At 44.2% G+C, this 23,305-nt stretch overlaps 2 protein-coding genes across 4 annotated transcripts in view; one reads left to right on the forward strand and one right to left on the reverse strand.

Annotated features, from left to right (window-relative positions):
* The first annotated feature begins 74 nt into the window (after window positions 1-74).
* On the forward strand, window positions 75-15,821 carry NUP50 (nucleoporin 50). The gene is made up of 8 exons (XM_004453430.4): window positions 75-506; window positions 1,792-1,871; window positions 4,103-4,186; window positions 5,594-5,786; window positions 6,817-7,479; window positions 9,521-9,602; window positions 11,492-11,610; window positions 12,386-15,821. The coding sequence occupies exons 2-8, from the start codon at window positions 1,803-1,805 to the stop codon at window positions 12,586-12,588; spliced, it is 1,413 nt and encodes a 470-aa protein (XP_004453487.2). The 5' UTR covers window positions 75-506; window positions 1,792-1,802; the 3' UTR covers window positions 12,589-15,821.
* A 1,338-nt stretch (window positions 15,822-17,159) lies between these two features.
* Window positions 17,160-23,305, reverse strand: part of KIAA0930 (KIAA0930 ortholog) — a 49,448-nt gene continuing 43,302 nt past the window's right edge. For all 3 annotated transcript variants that reach the window (XM_058308925.1, XM_071219105.1, XM_058308924.2), the window contains one exon: window positions 17,160-22,956. In XM_058308925.1, the coding sequence (XP_058164908.1) occupies window positions 22,916-22,956 (41 nt within the window). In that variant the 3' untranslated portion in view covers window positions 17,160-22,915. The remainder of the gene's footprint in view (window positions 22,957-23,305) is intronic.

Genomic DNA, 23,305 nt, shown 5'->3' on the forward strand with positions numbered 1-23,305 from the left:
ATGCGCACGCATGCGTACGGCGGATAGGCTCCTCCCAGCGACGGTTTCCGAGCGGTTAGGCGCAGGCGCTGAGTGACGTCACTGCCCCTATAAGAAGGAGCTGCGGGCCAAGGTGCCGGCACGCTTGCGCAGTAGCTGGACGCGGGCGTTTCTTTCCTCCTTGTCTTTTCGAATTGGTTTTGAGGGGTAGATTCGAGCTACAAAATGGCGGCCCAGAGTGTGTTCGCTGCTGTTTCTCCAGCGATCTCTGGTTAAGCCGACAGCTTTTCCCCCTCACACCCGCGCGCGCAGAGACGAGGTCCCCGGAGTATAAGGTGTTTGAGAGTCCGGACTTGCTGATCACGAAGTTCTTGGAGGCTCTCAGCACACCGGAAGCGACCAGGAGCTCTCCGCGGAGCGACCGGCCGCCGCCTTGACCCGAGCGCAGCAACCGGGACAGCGACGTCGGACCTTCTGGCCTTCACCGCGCCCACAGCCGAGCGAGTGCTGCGGCGGCCGCCCGGGAGGTGAGAAGCCGGCTTGGGAGGGAGAGGGCGCCGAGGGCGGGAGCCGGGGTGCGGGCCCAGGGGCCAGGACCCGGGCCTGGGGTAGGGGAACCCGGGCCAGCGGAGTGTCGCCGGCGGGGCGAGGCGGGGAAGCCGGGCCGGGTGGGGCGGGATGACAGCAGCGACGCCCCCGGGGGCTGTTTGTGAAGCCGGGCCCGGGCCCGACCTGCCGGGGCCGCGGTGTCCGGCTCGGGAAGGCTCGCCCGGGCGCGGGGCCCCTGCGGCCCAGCGGGGAGGTAGGAGGCCGGAGCGGGCCTCGGTGGTCCTGGCGTGGCCTTCTCGAATTAGCCCTTGGCTGTGCTCTTGGTCCTTCTTTCCCTCTTTTTCATCTCACCTCTCTCCTTGTCCCGGTTCCTCTTTGGCCTGGCCCCACTTTCTTGTCGCTCCAGGCCACCGCTTTACTCTGTTCCCTTTAAAAGCAGTCCCGAGATGGTAGTTTTTCCCCTGCTGTTTGTCTCCGTTGTCCGCCCCTAAGGAGTTGAACTGATGGTTTATTTTTGAAAGGCTGTATATTCTCAAAATGTTGGCACCTCCATGTTAATCATATTTTGGGCATTTAAAAGATGTCTTTACTTAACACTATACTATTTGGAGGGGTTAAATGTTCAGTTCTGGGAAACATGTATTTTTTATCGGCTCTCTCGAGCCTAAAGAAGAGTACTAGTGTTGTGAAGGTATTCCCAGTGCCTTATTAAAATTCTTACCTAAGGATGAACTTCTTTAATGGATCATTTAAAGAGAAATTTAAATATTAAAAATGTTTTGCTTGGAGGAGGGGTGTAGCTCAGTGGTTGAGTGCCTGCTTCCAGTGTATGAGGTCCTGGGTTCAATCGCCAGCACTTCCCTTAAAAAAATTTTTGCCTGTGGCAAGACTGTAAGTGTAATTTGCCTAAAATGAATTAGGTGAAGCACTTGTTGATCATATGTAGTACTTATATTCCAGGCTTTTAAAAATCATTGTTTCCTTTTAATTTTTCCAAATGGATTTGATTCTTTTAGTGTTGCTCCGAAAGAATGCCTGTTTCTTAAAGACTTCTGCTGCCTCCTAGCAAAACCCTCTACTGGGTTGCAATACCTGGATCCTAACAATACTGGCCCTGTAAAGTTCTCACTGAAGTATTTCCCACTGGTATTGGGACTGTTTTTATCTTGTTTCATGCTGGAGTGCATTTTAAAAATTATTTCTTAAGAGTTATATATTCATCTAGAAAAAAATAGCTTTTTCTTCCTGTTTTTTACAACTTAGGTTTGGAAAAAATGGCAAAAAGAATTGCTGAGAAGGAATTGACGGATAGGAATTGGGATCAAGAAGATGAAGCAGAAGAGGTAAAAAGTGTTTTCTCTAAGAATGAGTTCCTGCTTTGCTAAATCTAAATTCATTTTGAGGTTCCTGGTAAGTCTTTGGATAACATAAAAGACCTTTTGAAGAGCCGTCCCCGGGAAGCGGACTTGGCCCAGTGGTTAGGGCGTCCGTCTACCACATGGGAGGTCCGCGGTTCAAACCCGGGCCTCCTTGACCCGTGTGGAGCTGGCCCATGCACAGTCTTGATGGGCGTAAGAAGTGCCCTGCCACGCAGGGGTGTCTCCCACATAAGGGAGCCCCACGTGCAAGGAGTGTGCCCCGTAAGGAGAGCTGCCCAGCGCGAAAGAAATTTCAGACTGCCTAGGAGTGGTGCCGCACACACGGAGAGCTGACACAACAAGATGACGCAACAAAAAGAAACACAGATTCCAGTGCCGCTGACAACAACAGAAGCGGACAAAAGAATATACAGCAAATAGAGAACAGACAACTGGCGGGGGGCAGGAGGGGGAGAGAAAGAAATAAATCTTTAAAAAAATAAAGAGCCATCCCTAATATAAACTGTGGGATCAAGTTAATAGTACATTTATAATATGATTTCATCAATTGTAAGAAAAGTACCATACTAATGCAAAGTGTTAATAACAAGACTGTGTATGAGAGACAGGGGTGGGTATATGGGAACTCTACTTTCTACATGATTTTTCTGTGAATCTACAACTACTTTTTTTTTAAGACCTTTTTTTAAACAGATTTTATTGATACATATTAATAAAACATAAATCCATCCATAAAGTACAATCAGTGATATTTGGTATAAAAAAAAGGCATTTTAAATATATCCTGAATAGGAACTAATATGTTCTTTATGACCTATACTTCATTTAGAAATGTACTGATGACGTTTGAGTGTGCTTTTCACCTATTTCTTAAATATGCTGCTCCTTTATATTAGGACCTTCCCCCTCAATTTCATATACTTGCAGCATTCTAAATCCATGGTTTTGAGAAAGTCATTTCAGTCATGACTGTTGTGACTTAAGTGATCTAGTCATGAACTTGGCACTCGAACTTGAAAAGCAGTGCCACACCACCATCCCAGTCTGCCATACCTTAGTTTTAGATTTCAGAAAGTTGAAGTTGCCTGCCTTCTTCTGATGTCTGCTTTATTTCATGCTCTTTTAGTGGCTCTGAGACCCCCTCCAACAATTGGGTTAATAGGAATAGAGGTTGGATGTTGTGCCTCCTGGGTTGGCCTAGGTGCTTTCCCAGCAAGATAAAAGTGCTCTTCCCTAAGGAACTGTGTGTTTTTTCTCTTCCGAAGACTAGAACATAACTGCCTTTCTAGTGCCTTATCAGCAGTTTGATACTCCCAGGCCAGTTCACTAAGGAAATCTGTAACCCAGTTAGCCTCTCAAGTTAGTAGACTAGTGCTAAGTAAAACAAAAGTTTTAAAAACCTGTAAGAGTGTTTTCAAGCTTATTCTTAGGCTGTTGTGTTTTTGCTTTCTGAATCTTTCTAGTGCTAATATTTTTTCCTTTGCAAATATATTCATTCATATTTCCAAGTAAAGCAGAATCACAGGTGCACTAATGCATCAGCGGGTCTTTTTAGCACTTCTGACTGACTGACTTAGTGCTTTTTTACTAAGACTTTGGCTTTTGTTTTTTTCCCTAGGTCTCAGGCATTGTTGTGTTCAGGGTTACACTTGCTTTGCTTCACTTTGATTTGACCTTAAAATATTTCAAGAATGAAAGAGCTCACGTTTAGATGGGTTCTCGTGAAATAACTGTGGAAGGGCACTAACTTTAAGGGGCAAGTGCCACCGGACAGCTGCCCTCTATGGGAATAGGGATCCTTTTGTAAGTTCAATATGATCTGAAGTAACTACAGGTGGAAATCATTGATACATATTAATAAAGCATACAATCAAGTCTAACATTTTTGTACCAAAGTTCTGGTGCTCTTGGTCTTAAATCACTATGTACATATGTTTCCCTCTTTGGATTGTGATTTGTAGCCTGGTGTCCTAGATTCTTGAAGATTACTGTTTCGCCTAGTTAGAATTGGCACTCACAAGATAAATAATAGTTATAAACATTTTTTAAACTTACCCTTTCCATAATTTGTGTTTTTGATATTAACAGTATTTAAAAACTAGCAGATATTACATAAGTTTGCTCTAACATTTTTGTCCAACTTTTTCTCCTTTTTGCCCTTATTTTACTGCGTTTTAATCTGTATCCTGCTCCAGGTGGGAACATTCTCTGTGGCCAGTGAGGAAGTTTTGAAGAATAGACCCATCAAGAAGGCAAAGCGAAGAAATGTTGGCTTTGAAGTGAGTGTTTCCTTATAGCTTTTGGTTTTAAACCCTGATTGGGTTTCTGAGTTAGAGAGCAGTCCCACCTTGGGGATCCATCAGAACAAATGCTTCTTTTTTTTTTTGGCAGGCTGTCCCCAACAAATGGTTTTTTAAAATGTTTTTTCCTTGTGAAAATCCTTGATGTGGGCCAGGGGAGACTTAAAAAAAAAAATTAAAATTAGTAAGTATGAGGTCTGTACCATAAAGGAGGCTTATCTAGATGAGGAAATAAGATATAGTCAAATTCAAGTTGAGTGACAATATAAAGAAGAAAAACTAAGCAACAGCACAGAAGGCAGGAGAACAGGAGAAGTGGTATTAGATAGGAGTCAAAAAGGGAACTGTAGGTCTGTTTTCAGAGTCACATCTACTCCCTGGGATTGAGGTGTGGGTGGGAGAGTCCTTTAAGATAGAAGCATTTCAAGTGTTGGTGTCCCCCCACCCCCAGCCCCGTGCCCAGAAGAATAAAAGATAACTCTTGAATTGAAATGTATGTTTAACAGTCCCTGCCCCTCACCTCTATTCCAACAAGTAAGTGCTTTCTTTGTGGCCTGGACATCTGTTATCAGGCAACAGAGGCCAGTTTGCACTTCTTGGGTGGCAACTTTGGAAGTGAACCTTCTCAAATGCACATTCTGTGGTGGCTCTATTAAGGTTTTCTATTCCAGGTGTTTCTCTGGTCTGATTTCATTCTTGCCTTAGGACTGGTGACTAGGTGGGTTCAAGTGTTGAGGGAGGGAGAGGAAATTGAGTGACTGAATGGAGGACTGTTTCGTGGCTCATTCACTGAAAATACTGGGGCTCATAAATATATAGTAGTAATTTTTCTCCATAAGTGCCATGGAGAAAAACAATCCAGTTAAGTGTGTTCTTGGTCAATAAACACCTGAGATCCTGTAAATGTGACTGAGACTTTTGTTTTGGAAAAAAGAGGCAGTAATATTAGGCTAATATTTTTAAAATGGTGAGGTTCAAGTTTAATTTTTAGATAAGATTATGGTTATAATTCCATTTATTTAGAAACTTAAGATTTGTGCTCTTTCTACAATACTCCAAAAACATCTTAGAAATGTTAAAAAGGTAGACATTGGGAAAGGTCTACTAGACCTTGCTAAAGGAATGTTTTTTTAAAATTTTAAAATATACATTTCAGTGTAAATTATGACTATCCTATTTCAGCAGTGCAGTTTTGGATTATAGAACTGTCATTGTAACTAAAACGTTTCTTTTTTCTTTCCTACTTCTTTCTGCCTCTGCCAGCAGTTTCCTTATACTGCCGGTTGCATAAGGATTTGAGGTGCTCTTTAGCCAAGGTATTGTCACATGCTTGCTTATTTGTTGATAGAAAGGAAACTCACCTAATGCTCTTTTTTTTTGTTTCAGTCTGATAGTGGAGGTGCCTTTAAAGGTTTTAAAGGTTTGGTTGTACCTTCTGGAGGAGGAGGAGGAGGATTTTCCGGATTTGGTAATGGTGCTGGAGTGAAGCCTTTAGAAGGACTGTCAAATGGAACTAGCCTAAGTAGTGCCCCTTCCTTTTCTGGTACCAAGACAGCAGCAGAGACTAAAGCACTCTTTGGTAAGTTCTCCTCCCCTGGCCATGTGTCTAAATATAATCTGTGAAAAAGAACTTTGTAAAGATATTTTTCTTGTATTTATCCTGGGTCATGGGACTGTGTAAGCAAAAACCAGGGTAATAATGAAATGGATGGAAAAATCACTAGATTTAAACCATTTATAGAATAAGTGGGTATATCACAGTCTTTTTAGCCAGAATGGACATAGGTCCTGTTCTCAGTTCTACCAGTTAACCAGCTCTGACTTGGATGTAAAAGTCCCTAAACTCTGAGCCTCAGAATCCTCAGCTACGAAATGAGAAAGATCCTTCTAAGAGTCAAGGGGAAAAGGAAGCTCTTAGACCCTCTCTCCAGGCTTTCCTTCCCTCTCATTCATGCATGATACGCATACCCAGGGCTTACCCTATGCGCCAAAATGGCTGTGGAGGGCCCAGGTCACATGGCCCCTGGTCGCGCGCTCCTCCTGGTCCATCTGTGTCCTACATGGGGTGTGTTGATTGCCTGATCCCATTTTCAGGGAGTTAATCGAGAACTCTTGGGATTAGCAAGTGAGAATGGGATTGTGGTTTAAACTCTGAGTTCTTTGAAATGATCCTGATTGATTGGCTTACATTTAGCAAGTACTAAGCGTTTATTGCTTAATTTTAAATAGGTAGAATGTTTAGTGTGATTAAAATAATTGATTTTCTATTACGATTTAACTACTTTATATTCTTCCCTACAACCTTGAAAGTTTAAGTTTAATGATAACCTGATATTCTGACAGTTCTGTTTGAAATGTGCATCCTTTTGGAAGGAAAATATTGTTTTACAATTGTAGAGGCTTAATGCAAGCATATAATGGATGCTTTTCTTGTGTAAAGGTTGCTTTGATTTTTGTGATAAACAGCTTTACTGAAAACTAATTTCTAAATATTAGATGTGCATATACTTCTTGAAGTGTCACTAAAATATTAAGATACGCTAAAAAAAAAATAAGAGGTCAGTATGTTAACTTCTAAATAAATTCTTTAAACCTGTGATCTCCTGTAGGTTCAGTTACTGCAAATGGCCCAACCTCAGTGGTTGAGAAAAAGGTTTCAAATCCCAAAACTAATGGTGACAATCAGCAGCCCTCCTGCTCTGCCTTTGCTTCAGATAAGGTGTACCATGGGAACGCCTATCATAAGCAGTTAGCTGCGCTGAACTGCTCTGTGCGGGACTGGATAGTGAAGCACGTGAACACAAACCCACTCTGTGATCTGACGCCTATCTTTAAAGACTACGAGAAATATTTAGCAAATATTGAACAGCAATATGGGAACAGTGGGAGCAGTCATTCTGAAAGCGAAACTAACAAAATGTTGGTTGAAACACAGTCTCCTTCCCTATATGGTTCAACAAAATTACAGCAAGAATCAACTTTTTTGTTTCATGGCAACAAAACTGAGGATACATCTGAAAAGAAGACGGAGGCTGTGTACGAAAAGAAAATGGACCCATCATTAGGAGCAACAAGTGCCTCATTTAATTTTGGCAAGAAAATTGATAGTTCTGTTTTGGGCTCACTAAGCTCTGGCTCCCTGACTGGATTTTCCTTTTCCCATGGAAACACCGGTTTATTTGGCAAAGATGTCACCCAGAATAAACCAGTTTCTTCTCCATTTTCCACTAAAACAGAGAACCAAGAAGAAGGTGGCAATAATGAATGCAAAGGTAAATAGAAAGTTTATACCTAAAAGTTTAATTTATTCCAGAGTTATGTTTCATGATTAGTGGGAAAAATGGAAGCTTTTTATTTACACAGACCTGGATTCAAGTTATATGACTTCCATCATTTCTTAGATGGACAGTTTATTAGCCTTTCTGAACCTCACTTTCCTTATTCATAAAATGAAAATAAGATCTATTTTGTAGGGTTGTTATAAAGACTAGCAATATAAAAATATGTAAGAATGACTTTGAAACATATAAAATTAAGTAAATTTTTTTTTTTTTTTTTTTTGGAAATTGGGTTTTATTGAAAAAGTTTGATCAGTATTTACTGAATTTATTTGTATTTGGGAGATTTGACTAAAGTCACTTGGAAAAATACTTTGACTATAATTGGTCCCTTTAAAATGAAAAAAGTAGGGTTGGTTTGTTTATAGCCATGGGAAACAGTTAAATTGACAGTGTTTTTCCAAAACGTGGCTTGATTGCAGCCGCTTTTCCACATGGCAGCAATGGTGTCTAAGTGGCAAGTCTGTCTTGGGGAGTCTCATACTGCACCCAGGCAGGTGGGAAACCTGGGCCTTGGTCCCGGCACTTTGCTCAGGCCCTCACCTCCTTCCCTTGCACTTAGCTCTGTAAAAAGTAGGGTAGCATAATAATACACCTTCGTTACATGATCGTTCTGAACAAATGTTGTCTAAACATGCTTGTGAGCAGTAAAATGTACATTAACATACTGACTGCTGAGAAAACTGCAGTTGCCAGTTTACCACGGAACATAATTCTGTCTGGAGCTAGACTTGCATTACTGTTCTCTCTTGCCCTTACCTTCAGATGTGTCCTTGGGGCAAGGGCCTTCAAAGACCAAGGATGGAACTAGGGTCTTCCGTTGGGTTTTGTCTCTGCCTCTGCCCTAAATAAGGCAGTGTAGTCTTTCCTAGTTCTTTAGCCTTGCTGGAATATGGATGCTGTAGCTTGTAGAAGGGCTGTTGAACTTGGATTAAGTTGCCTACATGCTGCAGGATGCCCCTCAGGCAGGTCGTGTGCATCAGAAAGACCTAGGATATGTGGTAAAAATAACAAATGCCTGGGCCCCACCCTGGAGAGTCTAACTCGGGAGTCCTGGAATCTTTAAACAGAATAAAACAAATGAAACTTCTGGGGAGAGAGTAAGGCACACCAGTGTGAGAACCATGGCCTTACACAGTACCTTTTTAAAGTTTAAACCTTGTGATCTAGGATCATTTGAGCACCAGAATTGTGTTTTCTAGACAACTGTGTTTTTTAGTTCAGTGAATTTTATGCTGTTTCCTTTTTTGGAGAGCACCGGTCGGGTCTGTGCCTAGTGCCTAGTGGCGTAGCTCACGTGCCTTGGCTGCTGTCCTTAGTAGCAAGCCTATTCCGACGTAGTCACCGTGAGAACTGTCAGAAGAGCAGGGGGGGTGTGGCAGTTCAAACAGACCTTTGGTTGCTCGTGTTTGGCTTTGGAAAGATTACTCCAACAACTGTAAAAACTTATTTTTCCCCATTTTGGTCATTGCTAGTATTGGTTATTATGTGAGTATGGTTTCAGTAACATTTGGGGATGAAGGTTTTAGAGGCCTATCTGAGATTTAAATTTCCCAGTGAATATTCTGAACATTAACTGAGTGTTGACTGCTTATTTTTCTGCAAATGTTTGTTGCCTGTTCACTGAATCATAAGCATGGATTTTTTTTTCATTCCAGAGCCTTCTACAAATTGGAATTTATTTCAGAATTTAAAAGTGCGAAGCCATTAAAAGTGATACCAGGAGTGGGTGTAGCTCAGTGGTTGACACAGCTTTGCATGTACGAGGTCTCAGTTCAATCCCAATATCGCCTTAAAAAAAAAAAGCGATACTTATTTTCCACAGAATAAAGTCCAGCATGGCCAACCCCACCCCCAAAAAATTAGGTTGTGTTTTAAGGTTACAGTATGGGGTGACAGATAAATTTCTATCACTTTTTCAAGCTCTTGATGACTTGGTATGATTCTTACTGAGTTAGTGTTATCTTTCTTAAAGGTGGAGATGAAGAAGAGACTGATGAACCACCCAAAGTAGTAGTTACTGAAGTAAAAGAAGAAGATGCTTTTTACTCCAAAAAGTAAGAATCCACTCAGCAAACATGTTTTAGAGATACAAGGTGCTTCTGGCATGGAAGCTTTGAAAACGGCATCTTGCGGACTTTTACTGAGAGGGTCAAGATGGCTGGGCCTCCTCTTTAACCTGGAACATGGAAGAATTCTTGGTCTTTTTTTTTTTTTTTTAAGGTTTATTTTATTTATTTATTTCTCCCCATCCCTCGTTGTTTGCGCTTGCTGTGTGCTGTAGCTTTAGGAGGCACCAGGAACTGAAGTCGGGACCTCCGATGTGGGAAGGATGCTGATTGCTTGAGCCACCTCTGTTTCCTGCTTTGTTGTGTCTCTCATGTTTTTTTCCTCTTGTGTCTCTTGTTGCATCAGCTTGCTGTCTGACTTGTTTTTTCTTTATGACACACTGGGAACCTCAGCTCCCTGCTTTATTGGGTCTTTCATTAAAACATAATGGTTTTTCTTGTGTCACCTGTTGTGTCATCTTGTGTCAGCTTGCCTTGCCTGCCCATCATGCTAGTTCTCTTCTTTAAGAGGCACTAGGAACCAAACCATGGACCTCCCATGATAGGCGGGAGCTCAGTCGCCTGAGCCCCATCCACTTCCTGGTCTATTTATTTTTTAAAAACCAATTCTAGAAATTCCGTACTGGGCATATCTTCTTTCCTGTTAGATTTTGCTCTTTCCCTGCTTTTAAAGCACTTTACAAAGAGACAGGCTTTTCCCTATCTTGTTCCCTGCCCCTGTCCCTTCTCCTTATACTTCTCAACCTCTTTTTCTCCTTTCTCCTTCTAAAAAGAAAATCACCTAGTCACTAATTTCAGGTTTGGTTTTACTTCTGGTCTGAATTTGAAGGCACTTCTGATTGCTTCCTGTTGTGGTCAGTTTGGAGAGGGAGTTAACTGTTCTGGAATTTTCTCACAGCCCAGTAACCTTCCCGTTAAGAATGTAACCTTGACTTCCCTCCAGTAATGATAGCTGTTGTTTTGTTTTTATTAAATGAAGCTGCTTCTTTTAAAAAGTAATCTCATCTACCTCTCAACCAAATGAGATTAATTGGTACTATTTGCCAATATATTTACTGAGAAATATTCATGCTTTTTGAGAAACTTCCCAAGATACATTTTTCTAATACAGAAATTTCAGAATAATGAATCAGCAATTTCCCATACGACACAAATCACCATATGCTGTGGAATTTCCATGTTGTTTTATTTTTGAGATCTTTTAAAAGCGTTAACAATGCTTTTTGCTTGTTTTGAAACTTCATTACATAGGTGACATGAGGAAATGACCCTGACTTAATCAGAATGAGCCAAAGGAGCCAACTGGTTGGGTTCAGTTTGGTTGGGTGTGATCAGTAACCTAAGGAGATGTCTGACATGGGATACCCAAAAGGTGTTTGGTTATGTTATCATTAAGTCTTGCCGAAGAATGCTTTCCCAGCTTGTTTCAGTATCTTGGGAGATCAGTACTAGAAGGAATCCTTGATCTCCCTTGAAGAAATAGAAGGGGGGAAGGGAATGGGAAGGACAGGTCATGTTTGTCCTTCAAGGACCAGCCCATCCTCTTGAGCTCAGGGCCAAATAGCAGATCAGGGAAGGATGAGGTGTTTATCCCTGCTTTGCCTAACCACAGATCACCTCAGAAAGCTGCTGAAAAGTTTTGTAGGAATGATACTTAATTTGGCAAAATAGGGAAGGTTCTAGAATATCTAAACAGATTTTCTTCCTTGGTTTGCTCTTAGACCCAGTCACTCAGGAAGAAAAGATTTGTCCTGAGGCTCCCTCTGCTCTCCTTTAGTACAGGTTTTCCCACCCAAGAGTGAATAGTGGCTGTTAGGAAACTTGAGACCTGACTTGTCACCAAGTGTCTGATGGTTCCTACTGGTTTTTCTCCATAGGTGTAAATTGTTCTACAAGAAAGACAATGAATTTAAAGAGAAGGGTGTAGGCACTCTGCACTTAAAACCTACAGCCAATCAGAAGACACAGCTTTTAGTGCGGGCAGACACCAACTTAGGTGGGTATAAAGTCATCATCATCACGTAGTTGATTGCTGATCTCAGTCAGTGAGAGCCTTTCAAATACGTGACTTTTTTAGAATGGAAGAGATCATTCAGGCCAAATTAATCATTTGTTTATCGATTATTTATGGAGTTAGTTTCAGTATTGGGATAATAGTAAAAAAATATAGATGTGTTCGTTCAAAGCTGTAATAACCAAAACAGATTTCCTTTTCTTCTGTGTTAAAATTGGGATTAAGAAGCTAAAGGTAAACTGGATGGTTTCGACTACACTGGGCATTTTGCTTTCCCATGGGCTTGACTGACTACTTTATGGTAACATCATAGTAATGTCCCTCTTAGCCACTGAGCTGTACTGGTGCTTGGTTGACAGGGGCCTCTTCCTTGCAGACCATTCATTCTTCCTTTGTCCCATGTGACATGGTGAAGACTCCAGATTGTGCCCACTTGCTTTTCCTCAAATGCACCAGTGTGCAGTGTTCAGTGGGGGCCGAACTCTCAGGGAGAGGCTATTGCCTCTGTTAGAGCTCTGGGCAAGGAGGGTGGGCAGAAGGCGGCCCCGCAGGCCTCGGGCTCCTCTCCCTGGTACACTGGGCCAGCATCCGTGTTGGAGACCCAGTGACCATTTTAATAATGTCTCTGATGGCTCCCAGTTTTCAACACATTCCGTGTAAGTTGTTTTTGTTTCAGTATTTAATGTTTAGCATATTAAAGACACATTTCGTGAAGCTAGAGTTTTATTGTTTTAATTTTTCTTTTGTTTAAATGCAGGCAACATATTGCTGAACGTTCTCATTTCACCCAATATGCCATGTACCCGGACAGGGAAAAACAATGTGCTTATTGTCTGTGTTCCTAATCCACCCATCGATGAGAAGAATGCCACTGCCCCAGTTACCATGCTGGTCCGGGTGAAAACAAGTGAGGATGCAGAGGAGTTGCACAAAATTTTACTGGAGAAAAAGGGTGTCTGAAAACATGAGGTCTTTGGAGAAATCATTGCCAAGTTGCTGCTCCCCCACACACACACACTGCCCCCTTAGACTTTAGGAGTTTTTTTTCTTCTCTTCTACTTTGACATTCTAAGAACGTAAAGATAACTTGAAAACTTTTGTGAGGAAAATTAATATGGCCAATAAAACCTTTAAATGTTAAGTGTCAAGAAACTATTCTCCCTTCTTAAGAACTGTCAACTGTGAAAAATACATTTGAATGAAACTTTTTGGAAGATTTTTAACGTACATCTGTTTATTAAACTAACCGTAAGTGATTTCTTAATGGACTGAAATCAGGGTATCACTGAGGTTTCCCAAAGGCTTTTATGATCCGTGGGTTTTAGGTCTGCTGCCCACTGTCAAGGCTGCAGAACCACCAAGTCGACGTGTGGTCCAAAAAGAACCTGGCCTGCGGCCTCTCTCCTGTGCACCCAGCTCGCTGTGGGGCAGCACCCTTCACCACATGGACTGTGCTGCCCCCCTGTGACACGTTTTGTCTTTGGTTTTCTTTTAAAGCTAAAATGTGAGTACTAAATGGCCACCTTCGGCAATAGAGTAATTACTGTTAGCCTGTTATTTGCAAACATTGGCCTTTGACTCCTTTGACTCTGTAAGCTGCTTTACTGATTCAGGAACTACTTTTTCATTTTAAAAAGGAAATGAGTAGCTTATAGAGGTGCAGATGTATTTCAGAAGTTCTTTAATTTTGTAGTTTTATTCTTGAGGTTCTGTTACTTCTCTGTCCCAGTAAAGGCAATTGGGATGGAGAGGGACGGCCAGGAATTGGTTTTAAAAGCACAAATTTGGCAGTTTATAGTTTGTAGATTAAGGAAAGTAAGCCCGTACAAAAAGAAGAAGATGTGATGCTCTTAGTCATTTGTACCGTGATGAATCGTGTGGCTTTAAAAGCTTACTAAATGAAGCACATGGTGCATTCATTAGACATGAGCCCTGTGGATTAACTAGGAAAGCATGTAATAAGGTAAGCGAAGCAAAAATTGCATAAATTTTGCCTTTAACTTTAGAGAGCAGTTTATTCTACATTTAATATCTGAAATATCCTTTTACCTTTTTTAAGAGTAAGATGTTTACCTTTTGTGTTTGCAAGAAAGCACAGTCATGCACAGAAGACTGCTGTGGGGTAGGGCCCCCTCTTCCTGTAACTAGTTAGAGACTCATACTAGCATTCTTTGAAGACTCTGGGCACGTGAGTTAGATGCCAAATCTGATGTTTGTTTCATTTCCATTTTCATTCCTCCCGAATTATTTAATACTGATACCAGGATGATCTTTTAAAATAGAGGCTCAGGGTCCGTGCCCAAGGGCTCACATATACGTTCTGATCTTCAGTACGTTTGCATTTTGATGTAATTGTATATGGTACAGTAGCTTTTCATAAAAAAAGCTATTATAATTTTTAGGTGCGGGGGAAAGAGGCATTTTTATGGTCAAAAACATAAATACTTGAGCAAAGTAATTGGGCCACCGTTTAAGATGTATGTACTACTCTGTTTTCTGATTGCACAAGGAGAATGGGGCCTGGTATGTGACTTTGGATGTACACATATTGAGAGAAGGTGCTTGCACTATTATGGGATGCAGTCACAAACCTAGCCACATTGTTCAACCTAGAGAAGATGTGGCAATTGAAGTATTTATTTTCTAGAGTTGAAATAACCATGAGTCTTTGCTATATAGTGTGTGTGAAGCATAGTAAACAAGTGGTTAATACTGTTAGAGTACCACTGACTCTGCCCTTTCACATCGGGCTTATTCTACCTTTAAATGACTAATGAGGAAATACAAAAGGAGAACAAGTCCCAGAGGTTTACAGCTTAGCCACACACACTGTCATGGTCTCAAGCAGAATAATCACGCTCACAGGGCATCTTTTAGGAGCACCTGGGTGGTTGTGCAGAACTTTTCAACGTTCAGCATGTGTAGTGGAATGTCTGTTCAGGAGAACACAACATGAAAAGAGTGATTGGATTATCTCTTAGACTCCTCCCCCACACTACTGTGCAAAACTAATTTTTTATTTTTAAATTGGCAGATAGGTGTTTGTTTTTCCTCCCACTCCCACCCCAACATTCCTAGCAAATTTTTGCTGCTAAAGATGGCCACTGTTAACATGAGAATTACAGGGGAAAACGTGGTATGTGTACACAACTCAAAATGTGATATTTTCTTCACTTCAGTCTTTTTATGCTTTAGGGACTTGTTCTCTAGCTGTATGTATTAGTAAAATAGGGCCTATAAGTATGTGTGGACTTTATTGTAAAATATGAAATCCTTGTATGTTACTTGGGGGAATGGGCTGCCATGGAAATTGTTTTGCCCCTCAAAAAATGCTGAGTATCCCAGTGGCCTTTTTTTTTTTTTAATACTGCTGTGTGTCTGTTTCATCCTTTTGAGCATTCCTAGTAAGCAAAAAATTATTGAGTTCTTATTAGAATTACAGAATGAGAACATGTCCAGTTTTAACTTTAGATTGTGTTTTCTATGGGAGGACAAGTCTTGACTATGTACTGATTTTAAGTGGATTATTCTGTTTTACAATTGCAATTGTAAATCATTTTTTATATGCTACATGCCAAAACAAACAAAAAAGTCTACCTGTTGTGGGATAGAGAAAAAGAGAAATGCTCCAATATTCCACCTTGACTATTAGAATTCAAAACAAGTTTTCACTGAGAAGGCCTTTTTGTTATAGTTTTAAGAGTAAACAGGTTGTGTTTGGTGCTTGTTTTAATTTGAGCATTTGTCATTCTAATGTTCAGAAGAGTCAAAATGCAAGCATGATGCATTTAAAAGCCTTGCAGAGTAAACTCCCAAGCCCCTGTGTATTCTCATTCTGGAAATGGGAATTTTAAGTAGACATTGATTTGTCCTGTGGTACTGGGAGATGAAAACTCTGGTCTTTTCTTCCAGTCCCGCCCTCCAAGCACAGGGCCATACCCCATCCATTCTAGGCCATTATATAATCATGGGAAGGACTAAGGACTGCGTTTGATGCAGACATGATTGTAACATGTAAAACGTTTTAGCAATCAAATGGGTTAAGAATGTTTGCTTTTTATTTTAAATAGGAAGTAAAACTAAAATACTTGAATTGTCAAACAGTGTAATCTCAGTTTGTATTAGTTTTTGAATGCTCCTGTTAAGGAAGTATAACAATCCATGAAATGTGAATAAATGGAAAGTAAACAAAATGGAAATGTTTGACACTTTGATGTTCCTCTGTGGTACACTAGGCCTTATGCAAGTCAGGGTGACAAGAGGGAAAAGAATCTAGCAGAAGCAGCACCCAGAAACCTCCCTAAATGGTTAACAGGAAGTACCACTTGAAAGCAAGGGAGAGACCAACTTACTCCACTCCTTGTGTATAAACTGAGGCCACTTTCAAATGATTCAAGCCAAGGCTTTCTGTTGGATCAGTGTCTTACAAATTAAAATGGGAATAGCAGCTCCTTAATTGGCTGCAGTGCAGAGCATTGTGCTAGGGGTCTCTGCCTAGCTGAGTCCTCACAGCACACCTCTGAAACCATGGGCGCCGTGACAGGTTTTCTGAAGAAACAAGCTTGGGGAGGGTAAATGGGGTTGGGAGCTCTACAAGAGGACATTTTTAAGACTAAGGATCAAAAAAAAAAAATTGAATTTATATAATTTAAAACTTCAGGTGATTTAGAAAATCACTAAGGCATGAACAAAATCGTAATTCAGGTATACTTGTATTTTGGAGTCATTTGTGTTTTTTAAAGCTTTGTAAGTTATTCAGCACTTAACTGGTGTATAAGAGGAGTCTCCTAATGAAGAAAATTTTGCAAAGACTTATCCATCAAAGTATTTTTCTTGAAGCATTAACAACTAGTGGAAAGTACTTAAGTGACATAAAGAGGGTGCTATCTAAAGAGGATTATACCGATGCTGCACCGGCCCTATTTCAGGTACTCAGCTGGGTGAGGTCATCACTGGGCCAGAGCCGTGGTCCTGAGTGTGGGTCCAGGACTGCCAGCATCAGCAACAAAAACAGCAACACTTGGGACCTGTGAGGAATGCACACTCCTACTTTGGGTTGGGCTCCAGTCATGTCTGTTTTGTTTTACTTAATATAAGCCACATACCATACAATTCACCCTTTCAAAGTGTACAATTCAGGGCTTTTTTAGTAAGTGATTCTAAGGCACGCTCAAGGCTGAGAGCCACTGGGCTCAGTCTGGGTCCCTTCTGGCTCAAGGAGAACCTATGGAGAACCTTTGGGCACATTTTGGGGGAGAACCCTGATAGTTATGAATTACCAGGAACAGTGCCAGCCTCCGCACCCAACCTTGTTTCACTTCCACCTCCCTGCTCCTGGGAAGGAAGGTGGGGCTCTACTGTACAGTTAAAACTCAGGCCTGGGGTTTAAGAGACCAGCTCCCTGCATGCTGTCTCCAGCAGACCACCAGAAAATACGTGCTAGGTAAATGATTAAACTGATTTCTGGAATTGGCTAAAATCTTTTGAACAAACTTGTTTATTCAAAATATAAAGTTCACTAAACACCGTGGTTATTTCAAACTTAGCAATCGAATTGCTTTATTAAAGTCAAATTCCAAGATGAAAGATCCTTAGTCCACATATAGGAAAGAAATATCTTGTTAAACCTGGTGGCTTATGTAGAGGCTAAAGTAGGCAATTCAGTGAAGCGGTAAGGACAAGACACCACAATCCTTTAGTTTGCGTTACCATCCCCAGAAACAAATGCTTTCCCTTCCTTGTTTAAGTGTTCCAGCTCTTCTGTCAGTCTAACAATGGAGCACAAAGTACAGCATGTTTACACGTCCAGCATGTATATATACAATGAACTTACTGTATGGGTCAAGTTAGTTTTTATACATCCCCTCCTCCCAGGGAAAATTTCCAGTTTCCCGCCCAGTCAGTATTCTTGCTAGGGCATGACAGTAGTTCCTACAAGATCATCTAGGTCATGACAAAAGAGGAACTGAAACATTGTAAATACAAGACTGTAAACCGTAAATTAATAGGAACGAGCTCACTGCGGCGTACCTGCAGGGGTAGGGACTTTCTCCCCCGAAGTCTATTAAGTACCTGTTCTCAGGTGACCGCAAAGGACGTTTATGAGTGGCAAGGAAGGCTTTGACTATTATTTACCTTATACACCTCCTTGAGCACTCCCACCTTGCAGTTTGCCCCTTCATGGCACCGCTTCAGAACGTTCTAGCAGTTTACAAGTTTCTAGTGCCATGGCTATCGCCAAGGGGTGTCATCTGTGTGAAGTATCTTACTTAATTTCTGCACTTGCGTGTGTTCCTTCATACCCTGCTTTTCTTTCCCTTGTTTTCAGTTCTACAGCTTTCTACATCTTAGCTCTTATACTCATCACCTTGCAACAAAGAGTTCATTTGAGCATGTCCATTGCTTGAGAGGTGACTTCTGAAGCTGCTGCCATCTATGATGAACTTAAATAGCAAGCTCTGGTAGAACTAGTCAGAAAAAAAGCAGTGAGCCTGCTCGACATCAACTAAGATTAACAAAAGAGCTGCAAGGCAAGAGAGCACCCAGTCTAAACACCTCACCTTCCCAACAAGGCAGCTTGTCAGGAACCAGGCCAAACTTGAACTCAAGACTACTGACTTCTGAGCCAGGCATTCCTCAGCCCTGGGAAGGCCTTTCAAAGGATTCGGGCAATTGCACAGTACAACTGAAAGGCTGTACACTACTTTGTGGGGGGCTGAGGGCCAAACCTCAAACACATCTCTGGTGACAAGTTTGCAAATATGGCATCTCTGAGAAAACAGTGCAACTGAGGTCCACCAGTTCACACCTCTCATGGAGCTAAGGGCTGCCAAATCTCAAACTCATTCCATTTTTTAAAAAGTAATTCACATTAGCTCCAAAAGAAGTTTAAGAAATCTTGGGGGCAAATCAAGACTCGGTCATTGAATTATTGCATTACTGTAACATTCCTGTGGAGTATTTAATCTGACGTGCTGATTAGAGGAAAAATAACAAGGTACAGATTCATTAGAGGAAAACGAGAAAAATAAATTTAATATCTAACATGCAAATCAACTTTCCCAAGAAACGGCTTCATAAAGCAAAGCTAAAAGATGACCGCAAATCCTGCTGAGAAATGATTTCTACTGTATATGGAGGACGAGTCGAGAAGCTGCTGCTGTTGGAGACACCACTGACAGTGGGCACACCCACAGTCCACATGTGCCATCACAGGTTTGTGCTAACATATACTTTGTAAAAACCACTAGTTAAGCTTCAAAGTTGTGAAAAAATCTCAACAGGTTTTCTTTGCAGGTTTAATGATTTTTATCCACAGATTTAGTTTGAAAACCTTAAAAGACTATTTATACCGAAACCACCCCAGCCTTTTAGGAAGGTAAGAAAGATTGTGTCGAGCTGCTCAGCAGAGCTGGAGGAACACTAATTTTTTATCTACTCAACTCAAGGACTTGAGCTGCAACAATTAAAATGCCTGCTTGGAGCAGGTGTAGCTCAGTGGTTGAGCACCTGCTTCCCATGTACAAGATCCCGGGGTCAATCCCCGGGAGCTCCTTAAAAAAAAAAAAAAAGGCTTGCTTTGGAAACAGAAAACTGTAAACACAAACTCCTTCCATGGCCTTGGTCCCCGAAGAGGCCGTACCTGTAGAACTCAGAACCCAGCGCCAACCACGCGATCTGCCAGGAACGGGCTCTGGTAGTGTTCCTAGGCTCTCTCCCGTGCTGTTCGTCCCAGGGGCTCAGTCAAGGGCTGGAGGACTCCTTTTGCAAGCCGCCAGTGAAAAGGGGAGGGGAACAGGGCAGCTCATGCCTGGCACTTGACTCAAAATGTCACCTCCAAAGAAAAAACAAAAAAAAGTCATCTCCGTCTGGGAGTGGGGCCTGCTGCCCAGAGCTTCCTGGACGCCAGGGGCTGAGCTGACACCTCCAGAGACTGCTTCGCTTTAAACTCAAGGCCACGGACATCACCGGCACTTGGACTTTCCTGCTTCTCAAGTTTTGGTCCTAATAGGGTGGCTACATTTTAAAGCAAAATATTTCTGCCTTCAGACACAGAGGTGAGGGGATGCCTGAACAGGAAGGAGCGGACATTACGGCAAAAGATACTTGGTTTCTGAGACTGGATCTGAAACCAAATTCCAGCTCAAGTGGAAAATTGAAGAGAACATGCATCAGTTTCTGAATGCTTTTATTCAAAAGATGGCCGATTTTAAGTGTTGAAGGAACTTGGGCCAATGATTTAAAACCACCATTTTAGGACACTGGCAAAATATATATTTTTCAAAAATCACTCATCAGAACATACCAACTGCATACAGGGACTCCCTTCTGGACTGTCTTTTAATTTTAAAAGTTTTTATTTAATTTTAAAAGTTTTTATTTTTTTTAAAGTCTTCTACCTTTAGAAGTTTGTGGTTAAACAACATAACTAGATCATGGTTTGATTCTAGCGAAGATGCTTGAAAAAAGAAATCACACCAGCAATGTGCCTTTAGGCCTTCACTATCTACTCTCTATGTACAAAGAAACCAGATTGCTTTCTGATGCTTTTGTTCATAGTTCTTAAAAATCCATATATTAAGTTATCCGACTCATCAGTCTGTCTACAAGTTGACAGGCTACAGAATATTTTCTTTTTGTTGTCATTTGACTACCTCTGTTACTCATGTAAATAATACTCTTTGTTGGAAATAATGAGCCTTAGTTGTTTTTATAGAAGTTCCGTAAGCTACCAGAACGTAAGGATAAGGGCAGCCTGAACTTTGAAGGGCTGGGAAAAAAGCTGCAAATGGAAGGGCGTGTAACCTATCAGTCAAGGACCGCGACATTTCTTCCAAAGAAACAAACACATTAACTTTTTTGTTAATGTCCTACAAGTGACACGTCGGTTTCCTCAAAGGAAAGCTGTACTTGAATTCCAGTTCCACTTTAAGAAATGCCTGTGTGCCCTGGTCAGCTGACCCTGTGAAGGACAGGCATACTCTCAGAACAATTGGAGGTGGCCTCGCGAGGAGGAAGAATCTGGCAACACCAGGGCATCGCGTGCTAACTCTGAAAAGCCAGCCTAGGAGTGACAGCAGCTCACGGCCTAGTTACCAAGTTCCTCTAGTCATGTTTTAAACACAATATGAGAAGGACCCTTCGGAGGAGTTAAATACCGAGAAAGGTAGGTGCCACTAAATGCGTTTGTCCGTTTGTCCTGGGGCAGCCTAGTGTTGGGGAGCAGTGTAGACTGAGCCTGGGTTTGACTTGGTTTGTCATTCTGTGCTGGTCAACCTTGGGTGGCTCACTTAGCCTCTCTGTTCTTGTTTCCTCTGCTGTAAAATGGGGATAACAATAGCACCTACATGTTTGCGACAGTCCTAGATGAACTACCAGACCCTCCTGTGCCATCTGCAGGCCTTAAAACTTCAGGTGCACCCTCTAATATACCCGTTTAGGGCACATTACAGGACGCGCAGAGCACTTCCCATGGCACCCCGGCTGATCCTGGCTACCACGCTGCGGCGGCAGGCGGCCCTGGAGGGTCCCTCCCACGCTCCCCTCTCCGAGCACGGAGGGCTGGGATCCGGCTTTCCTGCCCGTCGTGAACTTCCTTCCATTTCCAAGATCCCTGGGGACCTGGAGTCCCGGAGCCTGCAGACCCCAGAAAGGCCAACCGGGAAATCCTGAAGCAGCAGCTGCTCTTCGTGCCCTCTGGGGCACCTGGGGGGCGGTGTAGCGCCCCAGGAGCATCCGAGGGTGTCCCAGATGCCGGGCCCTGCTCCCAGGGAAGGGGGGCGGTCCTGCTCCAACACCTGGGGGCGCGACCCGACCCCGTGCCGCCCCAAGACACTGCTTTGGAAAGGGGCCCCAGGCAGAGAGAGACGTAGCCCAGCCCACCCGGGCAGAGGGCGAGGCCAACCCGTGCCAGGACCACGTGACCTCCTGGACTTGGTTCTTAGAGGGGACGGGGCAGGAGGCACAGGGGACGAACCCCACAGCGGAACGCCCAGCCAGGGCTGGGCGAGAGGCCTGGCGACCCTGTCACCACCTGGCCGCGCCACTCGGGCCCCGGGGACCCTCGGTGAGGTAGGTGGTACAGCCCCATTTTACAGGCGGGCAGACTGAGGCAGAAGAAGACGCAAGAGCGTGCTTTTAATCACAGCAGGCGACGCCTCGAGAGCCCGGGTGGCCTCCCGTTCCCGGGGCTGGGTGCCAGCACTTAGAGACCAGGGTGAAAACACCAGACACCAGCGCCCTTCCTCCCCGTCCCCTGAGGCTCCACGCACAGAAACACAGCAGCAGGGGCCCGCCTGCAGTTTGTTCCCCGGCGGGCAGGGGGCGCGCCTCTGGCCTTGGGGGACTCCATCGTGCTGGGTGAGGCCCCAGGCGGGCCCCACGGGCCTCGGCCAGCTGCTCTGGGGCTGGCACGCGCCGTCCAAGGCGCGCTGTGGGAACCCGGGGGTCGGGAGCACCCACCTGCCCCTGCTCCGCGCTCTACAGCTCGGGGTCCGGCCCAGAACCCAGCTGGGGGGACGCCAGCCCCACCTGCCCTCGGAGTCCTGCGGGTCACGCCGGCCGAGGCCCAGAGAGGGCGGACTCCGGGGGCAGGTGGGTGAGCGGTGTTCTTTGGCTGGAAGCAAAAGGCCATTCTGGCGGGGCGGGGGGCTGTCTGCTCAGCTCGGGGCCTTTCTGGAACTGGGCGTGGGGTGAGGTATTTCCCAGCCCAGGGCAGAACCGTCAAGCAGCTCGTTCCCACCTCCCCGTGGCCACCCATTTACAACAAAGGGGTAAACTCTGGGGAGGACGCGTCAGGATGAACTTGGATGCCGAAGTTCACTGGCACAGCGTGAGAGAAGCTCGAAGCTGGCTTTCCTTCGAAAGAGTGGCAAGTCGGGCACTGCGCTGGCGCTCCCGGCGGGGCGCTCCCCGCCTGTGGTCTGGTGGGACGTCAACGCTGGGGGGCCATCTGGACTCAGCCCGGCCCCGGCTGCCACCCCGTGCGCTCTCCTGCGGCCTCCCGGAGCCCCTGGTCCTCCCTGGGTGCAGGGGGCTCTCCAGAGCCGGGCGGGGGTGTGGGGCGGGGGTGTGGGGGCGGGAGCAGAGCCAGCCGGGAGGAGGAAGAGGCACTTCAGTTTGGGCTGGTGTTCGTGGAGGCGGCCCTGGCCCCGGAGACGAGGCCGCCCGGCCCCGGCCTGGCCGCGGCGCTGGTTGTCACAGCAGAGCCCGGTGGTGGCGGCACAGGTAGGCACTTGGCAGCACTCCCAGGGCAGGGCTGGGGGCTCCGCTCGGTCTCCGCGCACTGCTAGGTCATCAGGATGGGCTTCTGCCGGACTTCCAGGATGTCTGGGCGGGCAGCAGGGAGCGGAGGAAAGGGAGGTTGGAGGCGCCGAGGGCGAGAGCCACGGGGCCGGCGTTGGCACAGGAAGCCCTGCTCCGGGGTTCTCGCGCCTTCCCCGCTGACCCGCAGGGAACTGCAGGTGCGCCCACCACCCTACTTTACAGACGGGAAACAGACTTGGGGCCATTACAGTGCCCGGTCAAGGCCAAGTGGACATGGAGCTCAGCACTGCTGCCGTCGCGCCCACCTGGGAGTCCTGCCTGACCCACCAGGGGGTCCCCAATCACTCAGGAGGGGACCCCCAAGGGCCTCCAGAGATGTGCAAAGGGAGACCTTTAGGGGCCCCAGCTGAAG

The sequence above is a fragment of the Dasypus novemcinctus genome, chromosome 12, assembly GCF_030445035.2.
Source record: "Dasypus novemcinctus isolate mDasNov1 chromosome 12, mDasNov1.1.hap2, whole genome shotgun sequence".
Classification (NCBI taxonomy): domain Eukaryota; kingdom Metazoa; phylum Chordata; class Mammalia; order Cingulata; family Dasypodidae; genus Dasypus; species Dasypus novemcinctus.